This window comes from Anguilla rostrata, chromosome 8 (assembly GCF_018555375.3).
Source record: "Anguilla rostrata isolate EN2019 chromosome 8, ASM1855537v3, whole genome shotgun sequence".
Classification (NCBI taxonomy): domain Eukaryota; kingdom Metazoa; phylum Chordata; class Actinopteri; order Anguilliformes; family Anguillidae; genus Anguilla; species Anguilla rostrata.
The window spans coordinates 15,157,839-15,179,574 of NC_057940.1; the positions used below are offsets into that span (position 1 = coordinate 15,157,839).

At 52.4% G+C, this 21,736-nt stretch overlaps 1 protein-coding gene across 13 annotated transcripts in view; it reads right to left on the reverse strand.

The window, feature by feature from the left end:
* Positions 1-21,736, reverse strand: part of LOC135260917 (protein AF-10-like) — a 73,135-nt gene that overhangs the window by 16,923 nt on the left and 34,476 nt on the right. For 11 of the 13 annotated variants that reach the window (XM_064346649.1, XM_064346650.1, XM_064346653.1 and 8 more), the window contains 4 exons: positions 15,614-15,709; positions 13,309-13,618; positions 7,586-8,170; positions 678-811 (listed from right to left, as the gene is read on the reverse strand). In XM_064346649.1, coding sequence (XP_064202719.1) covers positions 678-811; positions 7,586-8,170; positions 13,309-13,618; positions 15,614-15,709 — 1,125 coding nt within the window. The remainder of the gene's footprint in view (positions 1-677; positions 812-7,585; positions 8,171-13,308; positions 13,619-15,613; positions 15,710-21,736) is intronic. The other 2 variants (XM_064346651.1, XM_064346646.1) reach the window with 1 other exon arrangement.

The window sequence follows — 21,736 nt, forward strand, 5'->3', positions numbered from 1 at the left end:
ACAAAGCCTACAACTACATTTCCAACTCAATCAGCTCAAAACACTGGCCACCGAGAGGGTTATAAACCAGGTTCATCTTCAATACTGCATACTCTGCCATCCCATTTCCTGTCCTTACTCCGAACGGTTTAACTGAGTTAGCTGGATAACGGCACTGAGTAAACCCCCAAATGCTCCCAAATCTGGAACATGGACTGAACTAAAAAAAAAGAAGCTGTTCCAGGTTTTACTCAGCACAGTTATGCAGCTAACTCAGTGATCCTGCTTCGTGAAATACCCCCCAGAGCTAATGTAGCCGCCTAGCTAGCTAGCCAGTTATGTTTTTACTTTTTTCCTGTTTTCTGTACAGGCAAAATGTCAAGAGCATGTGGAAATAACCTTCTGCTGCGTCATGTTCGGAAAATCCTTTAAATGACAAGCAATTTAATAGCCTGCAAAAAAAGTGAATGAGAAATACTGAAGTGCCTTTCCCTTTGTGGGCTTCAATGCACTGGGTTAAATAAAGGTGAAGTCTTCGAGCCATGCTCAAGACATGATATTCTATTTTTTATTTAACCATTTGTTTACCAGGACATACTACTGAGATGACCAATCAAGGCCGGAAAACCAACCAGGCCGGAAACAGAAACCAGGAGCAGAGTATTTGGTGGTTATTAAGGGGAGGGGCACAGACTTACGTGGGAGCAGACGGTGCTGGGCAGGGAGGGGCCGGCCGGAGTCGGCTGGGGTAACTCGGCACTGCCCAGAGTTACGCCGGAGCTGCTAGCCATGCCACTCAGAGGCGCCAGGGCGTCACTGCTGGAGAAGGAACCTGTGGAGGCAGAGCACCGGGGTCAGGGGTCAGATTAGCCACGCGCACACGCTACAACACGGCAGGCTAACACGAGGCACTAAAACCAGCGGTGGCTAGCACTGCTTCCACACAGCGTAAAAATCAGTAACCAACATAGACACCCCCCTACCCCCCCCCAGCCCACATTACCACATGGAACATGGAACATTCCATCATCACTCGTCTTTTATATTGAACGCTGTCTCTCATAAAAATGAATAAACGCATAAACGACAGAAGAACGCATCACCAAAGTCATTTGCACTTCACGCTAAAGCGAATTGATTTACAGGAAATGAGAACGCCCTATAATGTTGTCATGACAACTGAGCCAACGATGAGGTCAGATTCAGTACAATTTAAGTTTCAGTCTCACTATGATCGCAACGTTGACAAATCGTCCGTCTCTCTAGTATAAACGAAAAGTCATCGCGACCAACTGTCAAATGTGATAACGGCCAGAGGCAACGGTGACACAACGGCAAAAAATAAACGTTCCGCAACACAATAGTGCCTGTTGCATTGTATACTGAAGATGCATGTTAAAATGCCCCTTCAGCAACGCAGCGGTTAACAGCTTGGCACCCTGTACAACCAGCAGGCACTTGGTCTGGGGAACCGGCCCCCTGTACAGGCCACTGCTCAGAGCAGCCTCGGCCCCGCCGCCTTCCCGCCGGTGTCCCCTCCGCAATGGACTGGGAATGACCCAGCCCCCGCTGTAGCCTAAATGGACCAGAATAACCCAGCCCCCGCTGTAGCCTAAATGGACCAGAATGACCCAGCCCCCGCAGGTAGCCCGAATGGACCAGAATGACCCAGCCCCCATTGGTACCTTGAACGACCCACCCTTAGCGATGGACCAAGAACCATGCCATCCCATTGGAATGACCTGAATGGGGACCAATGAAAATGACCCAGCCCCCATTGGTACCTCGAATGGACCAAACCCCGCTGGTAGCCTGAATGGACCAGAATGACCCAGCACCCGCTGGCAGCCCGATTGGACCAGAACGACCCAGCCCTACCTGGTAGCCTAATGGACCAGAATGACCCAGCCCTCATTGGTACCTCAAATGGACCCAACCCCCGCTGGTAGCCTGAATGGACCAGAATGACCCAGCCCCTGCTGGTAAACTGAATGGACCAGAATGACCCAGCCCCTGCTGGTAAACTGAATGGACCAGAATGACCCAGCCCCAGCTGGTAAACTGAATGGACCAGAATGACCCAGCCCCTGCTGGTAAACTGAACGGACCAGAGTGACCCAGCCCCAGCTGGTACCGCACGTGGCAACGTGTCGCAGTCGACCTCAATCCCGGGCTGAGCCAGGTGCGCACAGCGAAGCGCTAATTAGATTAGCCAAACCGCGGGTCAATCCGGCCGGCCCCCTCACTGCAGGAAATCCATGTGGGTTCACATGAAGGTTAATAACACGGCGCCCTGCCCGATAAAGATCCTCCAGAGCCCGATTTCAATCCAGCAGGTCAAACTGAGGGGGCTCTGGAAAAAAAACCCCATAGCTTCCGTTTCACTCCATGAGCGCGCGCTGTCGGAGGGAGGAGCGCAGGTGGCAGTGAGGAAAGGACTCTGGGCAGCTGCGCGACCCTGGTTGTTTTTCCGTGCGTCTGTTACCACAGCGTATCCACACGCCGGCACCCGCATGTGCTCCTGCAACCTGTGCAGCACGTGTGCAGAGCAGGCTGATCCAACCTGATCCATTACCTCCACAGGAAGGTCCAATCCTGCAGCTCTATTCCCAGCTCAGAGCAGCAGCAAGTCAGCAGACGCCTCTTCTAGTTACTTTAACCTTTGCTCATTCCTCATATCAGACATATATATTGCTTTTTCCACCCAAAATCTCAGCTCCCTGCCCTCTAGCACACCCCCCCCCCGACAAAAACTGTTCCCTGGGCAAGTCCTGTGCCACTGCCGTGAGACGAATGTTTGCTTTTAATAATGGCCTGTGCCGTTGAGTGAGATAAAATCACAATTTGTCAAAATGAGGTGACAAGTAGCATTCTGGCGGGGCAAGACGAATGGGCCAGTGTGCTTCATTAATACGGTCTGCTAACCCTCGGTAAATATTTACAGTCTGCCCCAGGAATGGCAACAGGTTGGGGCAGCTCCATGTGCAGATTAAGTACAGTTACCCCAGAGGAAAAGAGAGAGAGAGAGAAAGGGAGTGAGAGAGACCGTGAGAGGGAAAGTGAGAAAAAGAGAGAAAAACAGAAAGAGAGAGAGAGGGGAGGGGAAAGGAGAGAGAGAGGTAGTTATACAGGGACACTGGTGCGTGTGCTTCCTGTTGTAGATCCCCGAGGCACTCTGGATTGTTGATGCTGTTGCCTGGCAACAGGAATCCAGATAAAAGGAGTCTGAGAGCAGCAATCTGCTTCCCTGCTTCCACGGGGAAGGGTGCGCACCAGCGCATGCGTATTTGTGTAAGTGTTTGTGTGTGCGTGTGTGTGCGTGCGTGTGCGTGGCTAACTGGGGGAAAGGTCCTGTTTACACCGAAGCCTTCCTGGAGAGATGTACCTGACTGACAGTGGCTGTGGTAATACAAACACGCTGAATCTCTCTGAGGTTTTAGAGTGTTTATGCCCCAGCGAGATGACTCATCCAGTAAATGACTGTTAGAACAAGTGAAAGCGAGTGCGCGTGTGTTTACTCTCATGCAGGTCCTCCCCCCCCCCACTCTCGGCACAGTCGCAGTGGAGGAGAAAGGCCAGTAGGGGTCAGGCCACTTCTAATCAGCCACTCGCGCGGCCAAGAGCTGTTGGCGGGCTGGCGCGGGTCTCCTTGCCAAGCGGCCGGCGGGGAGGAAGAAAGCGTCTCTCAGCTAATTGGCTGTTATGAACTCTTTGAGGGTCTGCTCCGACTCGCAGGTCAGCGCGCACGGCAGCGGAGGCTTGCCAGGGAAGTGCGCGGCCAGGCTCTTAATCAGCGGGACACGCGGGGGGGGGGGCGTTTGGGTTCGGTGGTCCCCTCCGGGTATTAATGAGGCCCCTGCGCTGACAGACGCCAGGTGCGGGATGTTAAAGCCCGTTACCTTCTCCACGGAGAACGTACTCTGGACGGGAACGGGGGGTAAAAACAGCGCAACACAGATGAGACCCGAAGGGCTTCCGCGCGACACCCGTTCTTTTTTTCTTCTTTTCACCAAAGTAAAGGGAAAACACGCTCGGTAAGAGTAAAAAGGACGATGCCGAATTTAATCTGCACACTTTTACCCTCTTTTATCTCCCCAGATTCTGAGCCAGCCTATACAGAGATAGCTGTCAGTCCATGATCAAACCATAGATGCTTACCACCACTACGATCGAACTACAGACTGTGACTGTCACCACGACCATCAAACCACAGACCGTGACCGGCGTCACGATCAAACCACAGACCCTGACCAGCGTCACGATCAAACCACAGACCCTGACCAGCGTCACGATCAAACCACAGACCCTGACCGGCGTCACGATCAAACCACAGACCCTGACCAGCGTCACGATCAAACCACAGACCCTGACCAGCGTCACGATCAAACCACAGACCCTGACCAGCGTCACGATCAAACCACAGACCCTGACCAGCGTCACGATCAAACGACAGACCGTGACCAGCGATATGATCAAACCACAGACCCTGACCAGCGTCACGATCAAACCACAGACCCTGACCAGCGTCACGATCAAACCACAGACCCTGACCAGTCACGATCAAACCACAGACCCTGACCAGCAGTCACGATCAAACCACAGACCCTGACCGCTCACGATCAAACCACAGACCCTGACCAGCGTCACGATCAAACCACAGACCCTGACCAGCGTCACGATCAAACCACAGACCCTGACCAGCGTCACGATCAAACCACAGACCCTGACCAGCGTCACGATCAAACCACAGACCCTGACCAGCGTCACGATCAAACCACAGACCCTGACCACGACTCAGTCAAACCACAGCAGAGACCGGTATTAATGAGGGCCCTGCGTTCACAGACACCAGGTGCTGGGTGTTAAAGCCTGTTACCTTCTCCACGGGTGTGGGAACCAGAGCAGGATACTAGTTGTCTCTTCCTACTCACAGCCCTGGCCTGGTGGGACCTGTTTTTTCCAGACAAACAAGCCCAACAATCCAACTGATAACACCGGAATGTCACACTCAAAACCCAGCTCGCTGTCTGCACACTTGCATCATTTCAGACACATTCTTCACACATTCTCTGCAGCAGGTGCAAGCCCAATTTTAGCAAGACATGACGGGCTGCTCAAACGCTGCTACATTCAGGCCCAGCTCCATGTTTCAGACAGGTAGCACATCGATCTCAGGCTACACTGGGCTACGAATTCAGGTCTGAAAAGGGGCCAACTGGGCAAACTAGCCTCACACTGGACCTGCTTGTTAGCGTCAGGCCAATTCCATGAAAACGACAGTCATTTTCCTAACTGTATGTTCTTCTGAGTCAATCTTCAGCTCAGATCAATGGCGTCTTGCTTGAACAGGCTGCAACTCCCCCCCCCACCTAAACCCCCCCACCCTGAGCCCTTAGAGCCCCAGGCTCCATTCAGAGTGCAGGGGCCACATCACCGCAACCAAACTGCCAGAGGCGGGCTCCCCGATAGCAGTCAATGGAAGACCAGCGCGCGGAGGCTCCACAGGAGCACCCCCTACCGATCCGCTCCTCTCCCCCCGGCGGCTGATTGTTGATTTTAAAGGGAGGGGGGAGGTGTCGGGGGTGAGGGGGGCTCCTTTGTTTGTACTGTAATCAAAGGCTCTTAAATGGGCCGTCCCTTAGCTCGCTGCAGAAAGCAACCAGCCGAACTCCTCAAGGCCAGTCATCCCGCGTCCTCTCAGACAACCGCAGCGACCGTATTCAGCAAAGCTTGCCCTTTTTGCTGCTGTCACCTTGGGTTTTAGAAAATTTTCAGCATCCCCACCACTCCAAACCCTCCAAAACCGTCCCCCCCCCGACCCCCCCAAAAAAAAACTTTCTGGTAATGAGAGGAGAGAAAAATATTATATTTCTGTAACATGCGTAGCAGGTGTGAGTAAATGTATCCTGCCTGCAGAATATGTAACCATTCACGTACTACTCCGCTTCATGTATAGCAAGGACATAATAAGCTCCGTCTCCTTTTACAGTACCATAAGTATACAAACCGCATTGTGCACAAACCAAGGTCTGACAGTGTAGTGTATGAAAGACATGCATATATAAGGCAGTGTGTGTGTGTGTGTGTAACAGTGAAAGGAATGTTAGTTTAACTCACAGAAGCACAATGTTCGCTCGCTCATCAAAATTCTTCCCGACCAGAATAAAGCCCTTCCTTGTCTGTCACCATGAAGGCCCTTTCATATTTGTTCACTAAAGCTTTTCAATTTGTGAGTACATGATAGAAAACTTCTGGTGAATAGAAAGTATCAGTCTACCCATGTGTGTGTGTGTGTATACGCGCATTTGTGTACATGTTTGTGTGTACATGTACGTGCATGTGTGTCTGTGTGTACGTGTATTTGTATGCAGGCTTTTGTATGTACTTGTGCGTGCGTGTGTGTGTGATTGTATGTCTGTGTTCGTGTGTATGTGTGCGTGCACATGTATGTGTGTGTCTGTGCGTGCACGTGTTTGTATGTGCGCGTGCATGTTAGTATGCATGTGTGCATACATTTGTATGTATGCGGTTGTGTGTACATGTGCGTGTTTGAATGTGTGTATGTGCGCATGCACATGTTTGTGTGCATGTGTTTGCGTCTATGTGTGCGTGCACATGTTTGTGTGTACGTGTGCATGTGTACGTGTGTGTTTGTATGTACATGTGCGAGTGAATGTGTATGTATGTACGTGTGTGTGTGCATGCGTGTATGTGTGTGCGTGTGTGTGTGCGTGTGTGTCTGTATGTGTGTGTGCGTGCGTGCGTGTCTGTATGTGTGCGTGTATGTATGTGTGTGTGCGTGTCTGTATTTTGTGTGCGTGTGTGTGAGCGCGTGTGTATGTGTGTGTGCGTGTGTGTGTATGTGTGTGTGCGTGTGTACGCGTGTGTGTGCGTGCGTGCGTGTGTGTGCGCATGTGTGTGCGTGCGCGCGCGTGTGTGTATGTCTGTGTGCGTGTGTGTGAGTGCGTGCGCGTGCGTATGTGTGTGTGTGTGTGTGCGTGTGTGTGCGTGCGTGCGTGTGTGTGTGCTGTGTGTGGGGTGTGTTGTGTGGTGCGTTGTTGCGTGTGTGGCAGTGTGTGCGTGTGTAGTGTGCGTGTGTGTGTGTGCGTGTGTGTATGTGTGTGTGGTGTAGTGCGTGTGTGTGCAGTGTGTGCTGTGTATGCTGTGTATTGTGTGCGTGTGGTGTGGTGCTGTGTGTGTGCGTGTGTGTGGTGTGTGAGCGTGTGGTGTGTGTGCGTGTATGTGCTGTGTGCGTGCGTGTGTGAGTGTGTGTGCGTACTGTGCGTGTGTGTGTGTTGTGCTGTGTGTGTATGTGTGTGCGTGTGTGTGTGTGTGAGTGTTGTGCATGATTGAGGGCGTGTGTGCGTGTGTGTGCGTGTGTGTTTGTGTGTGTGTGTGTGTGTGTGAGTGTGTGTATATGTGTGTGTGCGTATGTGTGTGTGCGTGCGTGTGTGCGTGTGTGTGTGCGTGTGTGTGTGCGCGCATGTGTGTGAGTGTGTGTGCGTGTGTATATGTGTGCGTGTGTGTGTGTGTGAGTGTGTGTGCGTGTGTATGTGTGTGTGTGTGTGTGCGCGTGTGTGTAAGGGAAGGAGGGGTCCAGGCCCACCTGGTCCAGCGGGTGAGGAGCTGACGCTGTGGCTCTGTAAACTTCCGTTCCTGAGGAGGGAGGGGGACTTCTGGACCAGGCCGCCGCCGCCGCCGCTGGGGTTGGTGGCGCTGGGCGCCGAGTTCGCGGAGGGGAGGGCCGGGGCGGCCGAGGCGGGCTGGGGCAGGTGGCCGGGCTCCGGGGGGGTGGTGGGGTCCAGGGACCAGCAGGGCCCGTAGCGGTTCCTCCACTTCCCGCGCTTCTTCTTCACCTTGGCGCCGTCCTCGCCGGGCGCGGCGGCCGAGGAAGAGGAAGAGGAGGAGCGCTTGTACCCGGCGGAGGAGGACGCCGAGCGCGAGTTCTCCGCCGGCTTGCTGCCGGAGGCGGCGGGGGCCGGCGGCAGCGACATCAGCGCGCTGGCGGCGCTCAGAGGCGGGGCTCCCTCGGGGGCGCCGCCCTCTCCGGCCGGCTTGGCGGGGCCGCGCGCGAAGGACGGCTGCGCGTACGAGGAGTCATTGCGCGGGTCCGACTCGGAGAAGCCGAGGAACTCCGCAGCGGGCTGAGCTGCCGCCGCACCGCCCGAGGACTTCAGAGCCAAATGCACACCTGAGGGAGGGAGAGAGAGAGAGAGAGAGAGAGAGGGGGGGGAGAGAGAGAGAGAGAGAGAGAGAGAGAGAGAGAGGGGAGAGAGAGAGAGGGGAGGAGAGAGAGGAGAGAGAGAGAGGGGAGAGAGCAGGAGAGAGAGAGAGGGGAGAGAGACGAGAGAGAGAGAGGGGAGAGAGGAGGAGAGAGAGAGAGAGAGAGAGAGAGAGGGGGAGAGAGAGAGAGAGAGAGGAGGGGGAGGGGAGAGAGAGAGAGAGAGAGAGAGAGAGAGGAGGGGGAGAGAGAGAGAGAGAGAGGGAGGGGGGACAGTGAGGGGGAGGGAGAGTGAGGGGGGGAGAGAGAGAGAGAGAGAGGGGGGAGAGTGAGGGGGGCAAAGTGAGAGAGAGAGTGAGAGAAAGAGGGGGGGGAGAGAGAGCAAGAGAGAGACAGAGAGAGAGTGAGAGAGAGAGAGAGAGAGTAATTATTTAGGTTGAGCAATGGTATGGATCTGCAGGTAGTACTGGAAGGTCAGCTATAACAGAAGCTGTAGCTGAGGTGGCTGCTCCTGAGACCTGAGACAGAGCCACAGTAACAGCGATGCTAATCCAGCGCGGGCTCCCTGTCTGACAGAGCCACAGTAACAGCGATGCTAATCCAGCGCGGGCTCCCTGTCTGACAGAGCCACAGTAACAGCAATGCTAATCCAGCGGGCTCCCTGTCTGACAGAGCCACAGTAACAGCGATGCTAATCCAGCGCGGGCTCCCAGTCTGACAGAGCCACAGTAACAGCGATGCTAATCCAGCGCGGGCTCCCTGTCTGACAGAGCCACAGTAACAGCGATGCTAATCCAGCGCGGGCTCCCAGTCTGACAGAGCCACAGTAACAGCGATGCTAATCCAGCGCGGGCTCCCTGTCTGACAGAGCCACAGTAACAGCGATGCTAATCCAGCGCGGGCTCCCTGTCTGACAGAGCCACAGTAACAGCGATGCTAATCCAGCGCGGGCTCCCTGTCTGACAGAGCCACAGTAACGCGATGCTAATCCAGCGCGGCTCCTGCTGACAGAGCCACAGTAACAGCAATGCTAATCCAGCGCGGGCTCCCAGTCTGACAGAGCCACAGTAACAGCGATGCTAATCCAGCGCGGGCTCCCTGTCTGACAGAGCCACAGTAACAGCGATGCTAATCCAGCGCGGGCTCCCAGTCCGACAGAGCCACAGTAACAGCGATGCTAATCCAGCGCGGGCTCCCAGTCTGACAGAGCCACAGTAACAGCGATGCTAATCCAGCGCGGGCTCCCTGTCTGACAGAGCCACAGTAACAGCGATGCTAATCCAGCGCGGGCTCCCTGTCTGACAGAGCCACAGTAACAGCGATGCTAATCCAGCGCGGGCTCCCTGTCTGACAGAGCCACAGTAACAGCGATGCTAATCCAGCGCGGGCTCCCTGTCTGACAGAGCCACAGTAACAGCGATGCTAATCCAGCGCGGGCTCCCTGTCTGACAGAGCCACAGTAACAGCGATGCTAATCCAGTGCGGGCTCCCTGTCTGACAGAGCCACAGTAACAGCGATGCTAATCCAGCGCGGGCTCCCTGTCTGACAGAGCCACAGTAACAGCGATGCTAATCCAGCGCGGGCTCCCTGTCCGACAGAGCCACAGTAACAGCGATGCTAATCCAGCGCGGGCTCCCAGTCCGACAGAGCCACAGTAACAGCGATGCTAATCCAGCGCGGGCTCCCAGTCTGACAGAGCCACAGTAACAGCGATGCTAATCCAGCGCGGGCTCCCGTCTGACAGAGCCACAGTAACAGCGATGCTAATCCAGCGCGGGCTCCCTGTCTGACAGAGCCACAGTAACAGCGATGCTAATCCAGCGCGGCTCCCTGTCTGACAGAGCCACAGTAACAGCGATGCTAATCCAGCGCGGGCTCCCTGTCTGACAGAGCCACAGTAACAGCGATGCTAATCCAGCGCGGGCTCCCTGTCTGACAGAGCCACAGTAACAGCGATGCTAATCCAGCGCGGGCTCCCGTCTGACAGAGCCACAGTAACAGCGATGCTAATCCAGCGCGGCTCCCTGTCTGACAGAGCCACAGTAACAGCGATGCTAATCCAGCGCGGGCTCCCAGTCTGACAGAGCCACAGTAACAGCGATGCTAATCCAGCGCGGGCTCCCAGTCTGACAGAGCCACAGTAACAGCGATGCTAATCCAGCGCGGGCTCCCAGTCTGACAGAGCCACAGTAACAGCGATGCTAATCCAGCGCGGGCTCCCTGTCTGACAGAGCCACAGTAACAGCGATGCTAATCCAGCGCGGGCTCCCTGTCTGACAGAGCCACAGTAACAGCGATGCTAATCCAGCGCGGGCTCCCAGTCTGACAGAGCTGGGAATGAGCAGCAGACCCCACAATGCAAACTCACTGGCTCCAACTCTTCAGGTGAGCCCAATACCCAGCCTGACCGCCTCCTACAGCTGTACGTCCCCCTCTACACGGCCTGCGGGGGGCGCTACGTCCGGACACGTCACCCCAACAAGTCTGTGACTCACGCACAAGTCAAAGCAGGTACTTCCACAACGAGAACATAAACATCCACCGGGGAAAAAATATTTTTTAAATCCTCTTCGAAGCTCAAAATAAGCAGAAGCGCCAAAAGCCACAAATGAGCCGGAGGACTCAAGCAGCTGGGCAACAGTTGAGAGCTGTCACATTCTTAGCTGCCTGAAGACAGGCAGCCCCAGTTATCTCTGAAACAAAAGGGGAAAAGGAATTATGAAGCCATCACCCGCAAACGGTCCAGAGGAAGCGGTGTCGAAACGCTCAGCGGAAGCTTCCATTCAGGGCCCGGGCTCTGACTGACAGGAAAATGGATTCCTCAGCCGAGCCCACAGTCCCAGAGCGAGCACACATCCAGGTGAGTCCCGCAGCTGGCCCACACTGCCGAGCGTGAGCGAGAGGCGGGGGGAGGGAGAGGGAGAGAGAGAGAGACTGAGGGAGAGAGAGAGAGAGAGACTGAGGGAGAGAGTCTGAGGTAGAGAGACAGAACGAGAGAGAGGCACTGGGAGAGAGACAGAGAGTAAGACAGAGAGAGAGAGAGTCTGAGGGAGAGGGAGAGAGAGAGAGACTGAGAGAGAGAGAGTGAAAGAGAGAGGGGCAGAGAGGGTGCAAACGTTTCTGACTGAAAGCTGCTAACTGCCGGGGTGGGACCAGGCTTTCGAAACTTCCTTTGTTTTGTAAACCGTAACACAATCTGCCCCCCTTTGGCCCCCACCCACTCCCCCACGTGCCTACTCCACCCCTCCCCACCCTAACCCACCCCCGAGGAAGAATGTTGAGGCAGTAAATACCTTCCAGAGATTGCAACACCTTGATGTGGAAACGAGGCATTACTAAACGAGCTGGTGCCTGTGTGTGACTGCGGGACCCAGGGGGGGTTTGGGCCGGGGGGACGGGGGGGGACGGAGGGTCCCCTCTGCCCCCAGAGTCCCTGTCCTGAACTTCACACACATTCCTCCCCTTTAACAGCCAGCCCCGTACCCACCTCCTGCGCTACCTTCCAGCCCGCTGTGTTTTCACAGCTGTGGCCGGCAGCTATCGAAGCTCCAGCTCCACATTTTACCACACCGGACCCCCAATCCCCCCCACCACCCCCCCCCCACACCCCCACGCCCCAATCCACATTTAAACAAGTCAGGGCAGAAGAGAAAAAGAGACGAAGGTGAAGCCACACTAACCGCAGGCCAGCCCGTGAGCGCGCGGCCGGTCTCTCTCTCTCTCTCTCTCTCTCTCGCTCTCTCTCTCCTCCCCGCGTTCTCCCCCGCGTGGCTCTCGCGGCCGCGGTGAACTCCGCTGCCAATAGCGTGTCCGGTTTCAGCGAAGGCGGGCGACGGAACGAACTGGAGCCGAGACGTGAGAGCTCCTGCCGCCAGAACCGCTCACGACGTCTGCGTCCTTGAGAACGACTGTTTCCTGTGTGTGTGCGCGTGTGTGTGTGCGTGTGTGTGTGTGTGCCTGTTTGTGTGTGCGCCTGCATGTGTACGCGCAACGACTGAAAAGACAGGTTTGACTATGACACATACTCCTTCCTAAAAAAGTGTGTTAGGTACACGGAAGTAAAATTGGGAGCAGGGCCCACCTGCACCAGCTGTGGAGACGAACCTGCTAAAGCTCCCCTCCGTTTTCCTCGCCCTCCGCCCGCTAACGTTTCCGCGCCGCGGCGAGGCGAGAACACAGCCCGCTTCTCTCTTTCTTTCTTTCTTTTTTTTCCCAGACTCCCCGGTTCTCTATATGCAAAGCTGCAACAACACAGCGCGGCCGCCTGAGTCAATCCTTCACCAAAACTAACAACGAAACAAAACCGCTTCATGACCAAAAACGAAACAGGAAACAACACCCCCCAAAACAAAGCGGTCTGCGGGCCGTTCGTTCAGACAGAGCGAAAGCAGGCAGCCGGTGCCTGCGGTTTCGCGCGTAACCCCTCACCCCACCCCCGTCCCGGGACCGCTGGTACGGCTCGCAGATTAGAAGGCGGGGAGCAAAGGCGCTATCGCAAACACCCCCCCAGCCGACGGGGGCTCTGGAAGATGTCCAGACCGCTACTGAAACACACTCCACCCACACTCAACAACACGCCGACCCAACAGACTTCACAAAAATGCTTTCAGTGGCCTTTTTTTCTGAAGATTATTACTTTCCCGCCATTTAGCAAACACATTTGCGAACAAGAATGCAAGCGACTTACAGTTCAAACACAAGTGCAAAGACCTGGGACTGAAGTTCAGTAAAGTACAGTCTCACGAGAGACAGATGGTGGGCCAGGCCCAATCCACAACTCCTGAATGAACAAAACTACCCTGATGAGCATTGAACTACAAAGATCAAACAACAGTGAAGAATCACAGACTCTCAAAACAACAAGAGAAGTCATATCTAATCAGGTGTCAGGGTTAGGTTTGTAGTGGACAGTGCTTAATTGTTCTGGGGAACCCTAACCAGGGATGCATATTATGAAGAGGACTGTTATTTTTACAGGCCTCAGGACCAATTAAACACAAGTCTATGAGTACAGACAACTCTCTACAGTTGTAGGTTGGAGTCTAGGGGATGTCATTGGCCAGTAGAGTCAAGGGGATGTCATTGGCTCGCGCGCGCGCACCCATACCTTGCTGAAACGGGCTGCTGGAAGGTGTGGTAGCAGTAGGGGGCGCTGCTGAGACCGCTGCAGAAAGGGGGGGTTTGCTGGCGGCAGACTTGCGCCCCCTCTGGCCCGAGCTGTGGCTGCTCGTCCTCTTGCCTTTGCCCTCTGAGCTCTTGCCCTCTGTGGGCGGGCCATCCTTGGCCACGCCCCCAGGGTGACTGGGCACCTCCTGAAAGTTGGCGTTGGTGAAGCGTCCTGCGGCGGCGTCCTCCTGCCGCTTCTGGGAGCTGGAGACAGGCACTGAGCCTCCGCTGCTGCCGCTGCTGTAGCTCTGCTGTGTGTGAGTGTGTGTGTTAGCGGGGTGTGTATGCGCGTGCGTGTGAGTGGGGTGTGTGTGCGCGTGAGTGTGAGTGGGGTGTGTGTGTGTGTGAATGTGCATGTGCATGAGTGTGTGTGTGTGCGCGCGCGCGTGTCAGTGTGTGTGTGTGAGTGTGTGTGTGTTTGTGGGGTGTGTATGCGTGTGCGTGTGAGTGGAGTGTGTGTGCGCATGAGTGTGCATGTGCATGAGTGTGTGTGTGTGCACGCGTGTCAGTGTGTGTGTGCACGTGTGAGTTAGTGTGTGTGTGTGAGAGAGTGTGTGTGAGAGAGATAAGGCAGGGACAGAGAAAATAAACTCAGTTGGCAGTTGGTGCACACACCACACATCACACAACACACACGCTCACACGCTCACACGCTCACACACACACTCAGCACTGAGCTGTTCTTCAGTTGTGGTCACACCTGGTAATTTCCCTATGAAATGAGCCCAGTAGCTGCTTTTCTTACCTAGACCTCAGTCCTGGCAGCTGATTGGCCACTGCACAGGTTTCACTGCTCAGAATGAGCACTAGCTATATTTAAATTCACTTCAGGCATATTTGTTTCTCATTTCATTTCAGAGGTGGCTGACTGAATGAAAATGCTTAACTCGGGCTGCAGCATTTTCAGCTGGAATGCAGGTGTTAGGACTATGACCCAACTCCTGACAGAGGTAGCAAATCAACACTAAACAGCAGACACGTGTACTCTGTGGCTTCTACAGAGCCTGCCTGTTTCCTGGCTATACTCTGCCCCCCTCAGTTATTTTGCAAAACAAACAACAACAGCCTGTATCCATTATGGATGTGACCAATCCGTTGATTCATCGATCGTCATCGATTATTCCGTTTAATTCTAAAACCGTTCAAAATGAAGCATCATGAATGTTACCTGGGCTACTGCTCTAAATGTGTAATACAGGGGGTGGGCGGGGCTTGTTGTCATTCACTTTAACATCACGTACTGTCGGCTGAAAAGACTGCCAGCTTGCTAAAGAGTGCTGAGCAACGTGGAATGATTTTGAAAATATGTGCTGCCAAATTCGCGTACCACAGGTCAACATCAATGATACTAACCCGCTTTAGAACCTAATATCCAAGGGATCACAGCAAACAAGCACCCAACTTTGTAGTGAGACCTTGTCAGTGTGACAGCTGTCCAGCTGAAACCACAACAGATCTAACCGCTAAAATGGTGACTAATGACATGCTCCCCGTAAGCATGGTAAAGTGAATGTACTCCAATGCGACGCACTGCTGTGAAAAAAAACACCACAGCTGGGCTTGAATGTAGTGCAACAGCTGCCTCCCTCCGTACCATCATAAGCCCGACACTATTGTGGTAGCATCAATGTGTGAACAGAACTAACTACACTGGGTCATGTGGTAACCTGTACAGTGAGCAAAGCAGCATACAATCATTCTGAAAAAAATATAGAACTGCCTATTTTTTTTACTTTTTAAATGTTTCAATCTCGTGATCCACACCAATTTAAATAGGGGTTGTTTTTATTAGCGGTATCGTACATCTAAAAAAAAAACCATCAGTCGATTTGAGGCAGCAACAAGTCGCTGGTCAGAAATGGGTCGTTCACATCCGTAATATCTATTTCTCTATTACAAACTCCCAGAGGAATCTGAAAACAACTAGCATATGTCGGAAGTAACACTTGCACTCTTCATTATAAGAAGGGAAGTTCATTCCATCCAGGCATCCCTGACACTTAAATACACGCTGACGTATTACGTTTCAGAACTGTAAAGCAGGTCGAAACACCCCCTCAGGGTGAGTTACATCTATACTAAAAGAGGCAATTCAGCTTAAGTACCTCGTTCAAACGTTGTGGCCTACAGGTAATCTGACCTTTCGGGCTAAAAGACCATCTCCTCAGCCACAACGCCGCGCTAACACCCAATACGAATGCTTTCTTTCTGCCGCCGCGGCGGAGAGAGGGGGAGGCTGGGCTCACCTTCTCCGTGGAGACGGTCAAGGCCGCAGCGACGGACGAGGAGGGCTCCGAGGACCTTTTGTGCCGGGGCTTGTGTTTGTCCCTCTCTTTGTGTTTCTGAGGAGAACAGCAAAAACAGAGCAGAACGCAGGGAGGGAGTCAGTGAAAGGCTGGGCGCGTCACCTGCTGCCGGGGACAGAAGCTGGCCCTGCCTGGGCCTGGAGCTGCGTGTGTGTGTGTGTGTGTGTGTGTGTGAGTGTGTGTGTGTGTGTGTGTGTGTGTGTGTGAGTGTGTGAGTGTGTGAGCGTGTGTGTGTGTGTGAGCGTGTGTGTGTGTGTGTGTGTGTGCAGACATCATGTCTCAATGCTCAGAGACAGATGCAAGAGAGAGAGAGAGAATCTCACTGTAAGGCAATATTGCAATATTACCTTCAAGTATGAGAGAGCGAGTGAGAGAGAGAGACAGAAAGAGACAAAGAGAGAGAGCACAAACGTTTCTGACTGAAAGTTGCCGGGGTGGTAGAGATTGAGAGAGCAAACAGAAGTGATATAATGGAACTTAATAATACAGCCATTTTGGAGATGCTTTTATTCCAGAATGAAGTGCATAGCTTACATTCTTTGATTCCATCGAAGCCTGCACAAGATCTCGACTGTGACAAACGGTAACCAGAACAGCTTAATTATCTGAAATCTACAGAATGAGAACAATGGTATTTCAGCAGTTGCTGAAACAGAGACAGACAGAGGTGTGTGTATACATAGTCGTGTGCACATGATTATGTGAAAGTGTGTGTGTCAGTTTGTGTGTATGTGTTTGAGACTGAATGTGCAAGAGTGCATGTTTTGTGTGTAAGTGTGTGTGTGTGCGCTTGTAAGTATGAGGTGTGTATATGCAAGTGCGAGTGCGTGTATGTAAAAGTGTGTGTGTGTGTGTGCGTGTGTGTGCGTGCATGCGTGTGTGTGTGTGTGTGTGTGCCTGTGCATACACACGCGAGTGAACGCAGACGAGTGTGTGTGTGTGTGTGTGTGTGTGTGTGTGTGTGTGTGCCTGTGCATGCACACGCGAGTGAACGCAGACGAGTGTGTGTGTGTGTGTGTGTGTGTGTGTGCGTGCATGCGTGTGTGTGTGTGTGTGTGTGTGTGCCTGTGCATGCACACGCGAGTGAACGCAGACGAGTGTGTGCGCGCAGAAGAGCAGAATGTGAGCCCGTGCAGGAGCAGTGGAGCCATTTCCACCGCAGGGTCTCAGTGTGAATGAGTTCGCACGCTGCTCAGGCGCCCTCCGCCCGGCACACTCTCATTTTCAGACCCGAGCTGTGAAAATATGCAGCGATCCCGAAAAACACTGCCAGGAGTAGATTTGCACTTTCCCCGCGCGGCCGTGACATCACAGAGCCCCTCCCGCACGCCATCTCCGCGCAGTGGAAGCAGTTTCGGATTGCTGTGTGAAGCCCTTCACAATGAAGCTTTTGCAGACGACTCCTATGTAAAAAACTAAACAGGCTGAAATAGTTTACTGTGGTAATTTCGGATGGGAATGCCCACCAGTAAGGGAAAGAGGCAGTGTAGATGTCAGGGAGGGGCTTCAGGTGAATCACTGTTTCCATAACCCCCCCCCCCCCCCCGTGTTTTAAAAAACGAAAAAGAGATGAGGTCAGCGGTGAAGGTTCGGTTTAAATGCCAGCAGAATCATAAAACGGACAGTTGGGGTCCAGTGATTTAGCTCAGGAAATGAGACTGCAAGCCAAAATCCCACGATGGGGCATAGGCGCTCAACAGGAGGCTTAATCTCAATTTGTGATAGTAATAATAATAATGATAATAAAGGGAGAAAGTAAGAGACCAAGCTGCCTGTAAACCGGGTGGGATTCAGTGCAAAAGGCGACGGGCAGCCTTCACTCACAGCCCTGGCCTGAGCTCAGCGCAGAGGGAGCGCCGAGTTTTCCGCATTCTAATGTTCCTTAAAGTTCATTAAAACGATTAGGGCTGCACGTTTCCACGGCGACAGGTAGCTGTGCGCGACTGTGGAAGGTGGGGGTGGGGAGTCAACCTTCCTTCTTCCTTTCTGTCAACGTTCAGACTGCACATCTGGTTCTTTGTGCTCCCGACACCCATGCCCCCCCCCCCCCCCCCCCCCTCGTCTACGGGCGAGTTATCAGCCTTTCCGCTCTTCCTGAGGAGCTGATAGAGCGGGAGACAGCGAGGATCCCGCTCGGGCAGGGATAAGCGAAGGGGCCTCTGAGTCGGGCTGACGGCTGCTAGCTGCTAGCGGACTGACAGAGTGACGTTTCCTGCTCCGTTCGCCTCTAATTGATTCCAGGAGCCCCCTGTCCTTCCCCCGGCGTCCCGTCGGGAGAACGGGGCACGGATAAGCCCGGGCAGACGGGAGCCCTCCGCGGCGTTTCCGAGCGGGCGCGCCCACGCGGAGACGAGCACCCCCTCACCCCGCATTATCACTTAGCAACCCCCACCCCCGTTGTCGCACAAGCACCCCGGCCTTTCCCCTCACTTTATTAAGTCTGCTTTTCATTAAAACCCCCATCCCTCTTTCCTTTTGTTAGTTTCATGTGACAGGGAAAATATGAATTTTTCTTTTTTTTTTTACCTCCCACAAAGGAACATCTAGCCTCGCAGAAGAACATTTCGGATTACAGTAAGATTACCAGCCCTTAAAAAGATTGCCGAAATTAATGAAGCAAGAACGCCAATCATAATTTTGAGTATCTATTCAAGCATCGCCAGATATTTTATCTGCCAATGAATAATTTAGAACTATTTATTTATTTATTTATGCACAAATTAATAAAGGAACTCCCATTCATTCATCTGTCCTTGTTCCTTTCAGGGTTTCAGTGAGGACTTCAAGCGTTAAGTCAATATCACATCTGACAGAATACACATTTGGTTTTTGTTCTCCAAAGTAAGGTCTTTTACATGACAGCTAATCACTACAAGTCCTACGTGCCCTGGGCACACAGACTAAAAGTGGGGTCTTATTTTTCCCCTGCAGCCATCCACCTTCACCCCTAAACTATTCCACCGCTAAGAAACCGCTCGCAGCTGTGGACATTATGAAGGAAATCAGAAATCCGGAAACAAAAGGCTGTTTGTGGAAAACAAAGAGACAGGAGCGAGTTGTGAAACACGCTGTACGCCTCAGAGAGCAGGGAGACGCCGCTTTATCCAGGCTGCCTGCTCCGCTCAGCAAAAATAAATAAATAAATAAATAAATTAGACAAAACGGAACGGCTCAGAAGCCTCTGCTGCCGCCCTGGGGTCGGAGCCAGCGGCTGGGTACACATCTGAGCCCCGTGACCTTTGACCTGGGAATGCGAAGAAAGGGGGGATGGGGGGGGCTCTGCTAATGCAAATCAGCCTCATTGACAATGGCTGGGGAGGGAAGCGCACCGTACCATAGATACCCCACCCTCCACCCCCCCTGCAGGCTGCGGGCTCCACACCGGCTGCAGTAACCCCACGGGTAAAGCAGGGCACACAGGGACATGCTGACAGAAGCGCCATTTTTGGTTATTCGAGCCTATCCCCCCCCACCCCCCCAAAATCCTCCACAGGCAACCTCGACAAAACGCCCGGCCCAGACCTGTCCTACCGCGCTTGTTCACGGCAATGCCTGTCTAGTTCATTTAAACGTAATGACCGGGGGGGCCGGGTTTAGCGATGGCTTCGGTGATAAGCGCGTGGGGATTGGGCAGAGGGGGTCGGGGGTTCAGAGGTCACGGACAATGGCTGCATTCTGCTAAAATGATTGCATTTTCTATTCTTGGTTTTGTTACCATTTGAAGGCCCTTTTGGCGATTCTGCCCCATTTCTGCAGTGGATTGAGACAGATTTGTATCAGGGACGTTCATTTCTCCAGACTGTTTGAGCAGGCGAATGGTACAGGAGCAGACAGAGACACACACACAAATACACACATACGCACACACACAAATACACACATACGCACACACACACCACTCTCTCCCCAACCCTATAGCACATGCTCACATCATACGCATGCGATGTCAGCTTATTATAACCCAATAACCAAAAACAGTGTGAGAACAGAACATGAAAAATACACCAGATGTTTGATACGTTCCCTCTCCTGACAACAGGCTCCATGAAAGCACAGCCTCAGGGCCTTGGAGGTTAAAGGTCAGGTCCTCCTCACTGCTTGCGGAGTTTACATAAGAAGCACAGAAACAAACCTGACTGATGTCCGCTGGACGCTCTAAACTGCAAAAGAGCACGCCCGAAAAACACAGTGGAAAACATTACACTGGCAAATGCTACAGTAGATTCACCCAGTAGTTCTTTCCGAATTACAACCGTATACACCCAGACATTTGAGTCATACGAAAAAACGCTTAACAAAAAATAACATCAGCAGGTTAATCACTCTCAAGATTTAGACAGGATTAGACACTCAGGGCCTGATTTACTAAGGATTTTAGCATGTGCAAAACCGTTTGGCACACGAAAAACCAATAACATGACCAATGTTGGTTATGGTATTTGTTTCACACTGGTCATTGGTTATGCTTTTAGCTTTGCATGTGCCAAAAGATTTTGCATGTACAAAAGGCCTTATTAAACTAGGCCCTGGATGGAGAGATGGAGACCAGTGTGAGCCCGCGGGTTGCAGGTTCATGGCCGGTGGGAGAGATGCCGGGGGTACAGTCAGAGTGTCGATGGTGGTGGGGAGAGATGCCATGCCCTTTCATACGGCTAAGCAAGCAAAGGGAGGGAGGGAGAGACAGGGCCGTTGCAGATGTAGTCACCGTGTAGACGTGGGAGCCACAAAGCTTCCACGCCGCCAAAGGGTAATCCCATTTCATTTAAAAAAGAAAGAAAAAAACTCAAGTGGTTCTGAGAGAAGAAACATTTAATGGGGAGAGCCGTTTGGAAGGACGAACCACCGAAATTCTGCACTTGTAAATGTCACTGGCTTGGTGCGTGCAAGCTGTGTCTATCCAGACACATCGCCTGGATGTTCAGGTTTGAAAACTGGACTTTTGGCTGTAACACCCTCGCTAATTTCAGGTTCCCAATTGAACAAACATTTTAATGAAAGACAGGTCTATGTGGCAACTGAACGAAAAACATTACTGCAAAATTAAATTGCAGGGGGAAATAATCGCAGTTTCAGAATACAGGCTATAACTAACAGATAAATATGCAGATGAGGAAAAACATTATTTTTGTTTTCACTTTATTTGACAGTCAGGAATTCACTTATTTTGTCAGATTGTAAGGTGGTGCAAACTGATGGTTGCAATTACCTTTGCGACTGTGTCTCTCCACTAAACCTTGCCTGCTAGCACAGGTAGAACAAAAGGACTACTATACCCACAATTACCTTCAATGCCGTGTTAAGTATAGCATGACAAACTGAAATGACAGATAAATTCTTATAAAAGAAGAGTCATTTTATATTATGACATGCTGGGCGTGGCTTCATGTGTGTCCCATTGTCATGTGACAGGAAACTGTACCTTCATAAAGGCTAATTGCGATATTTAGAGAGATACTGTTACACTGTGTGGTGGAGCATTATGGCAGAGGCGTATGTGGGGCATACCATACAGGCGAGTCACGATGGAGGGTGCCACAGATCAGAGGTCTGCCTTACCTTGGCGTCCATGTCATGGCGCTTATCCAAAGAGTGAGAGGAAGAATGGCTTAAGCTTTCTGCCCTAATACTGCTGCCTTTTCTCCTTCTCTAGAAGGTGAAAGAGGAACTTCGAGTTACAATTTTTGTAAAAAAAATGTAAAAACAACCAAAAAAAAAAAGAAGAAGCATGTTCTCTATTCCTGACTCTTCCTGTCCTGAATTGCTTTTTTAAAAAATTACAAAATAAGAAATCTAAAAATTCCGTTTTAAAAGGGTGAGCATGGCTGCACAACGACAGGTCGGGGTACAGAACAGGGGGCTCTGGAAGCTAAAGGAAGCGGCATGTTGTTAGCGTGTGCGAGCTAAGGCAGTTTTCTTTTGAAGAACATGCGAATAGAAGGGTTTCTCGCATTCTCATTTGAAATTTTTTTTATGTGACCCCTGTAGCTGCTGTACTCGATTGATTAAACACATAAAGGCCACTTTGAAATTTCTGTGTGATAAGTGCTAATGTATTCTCTTTCT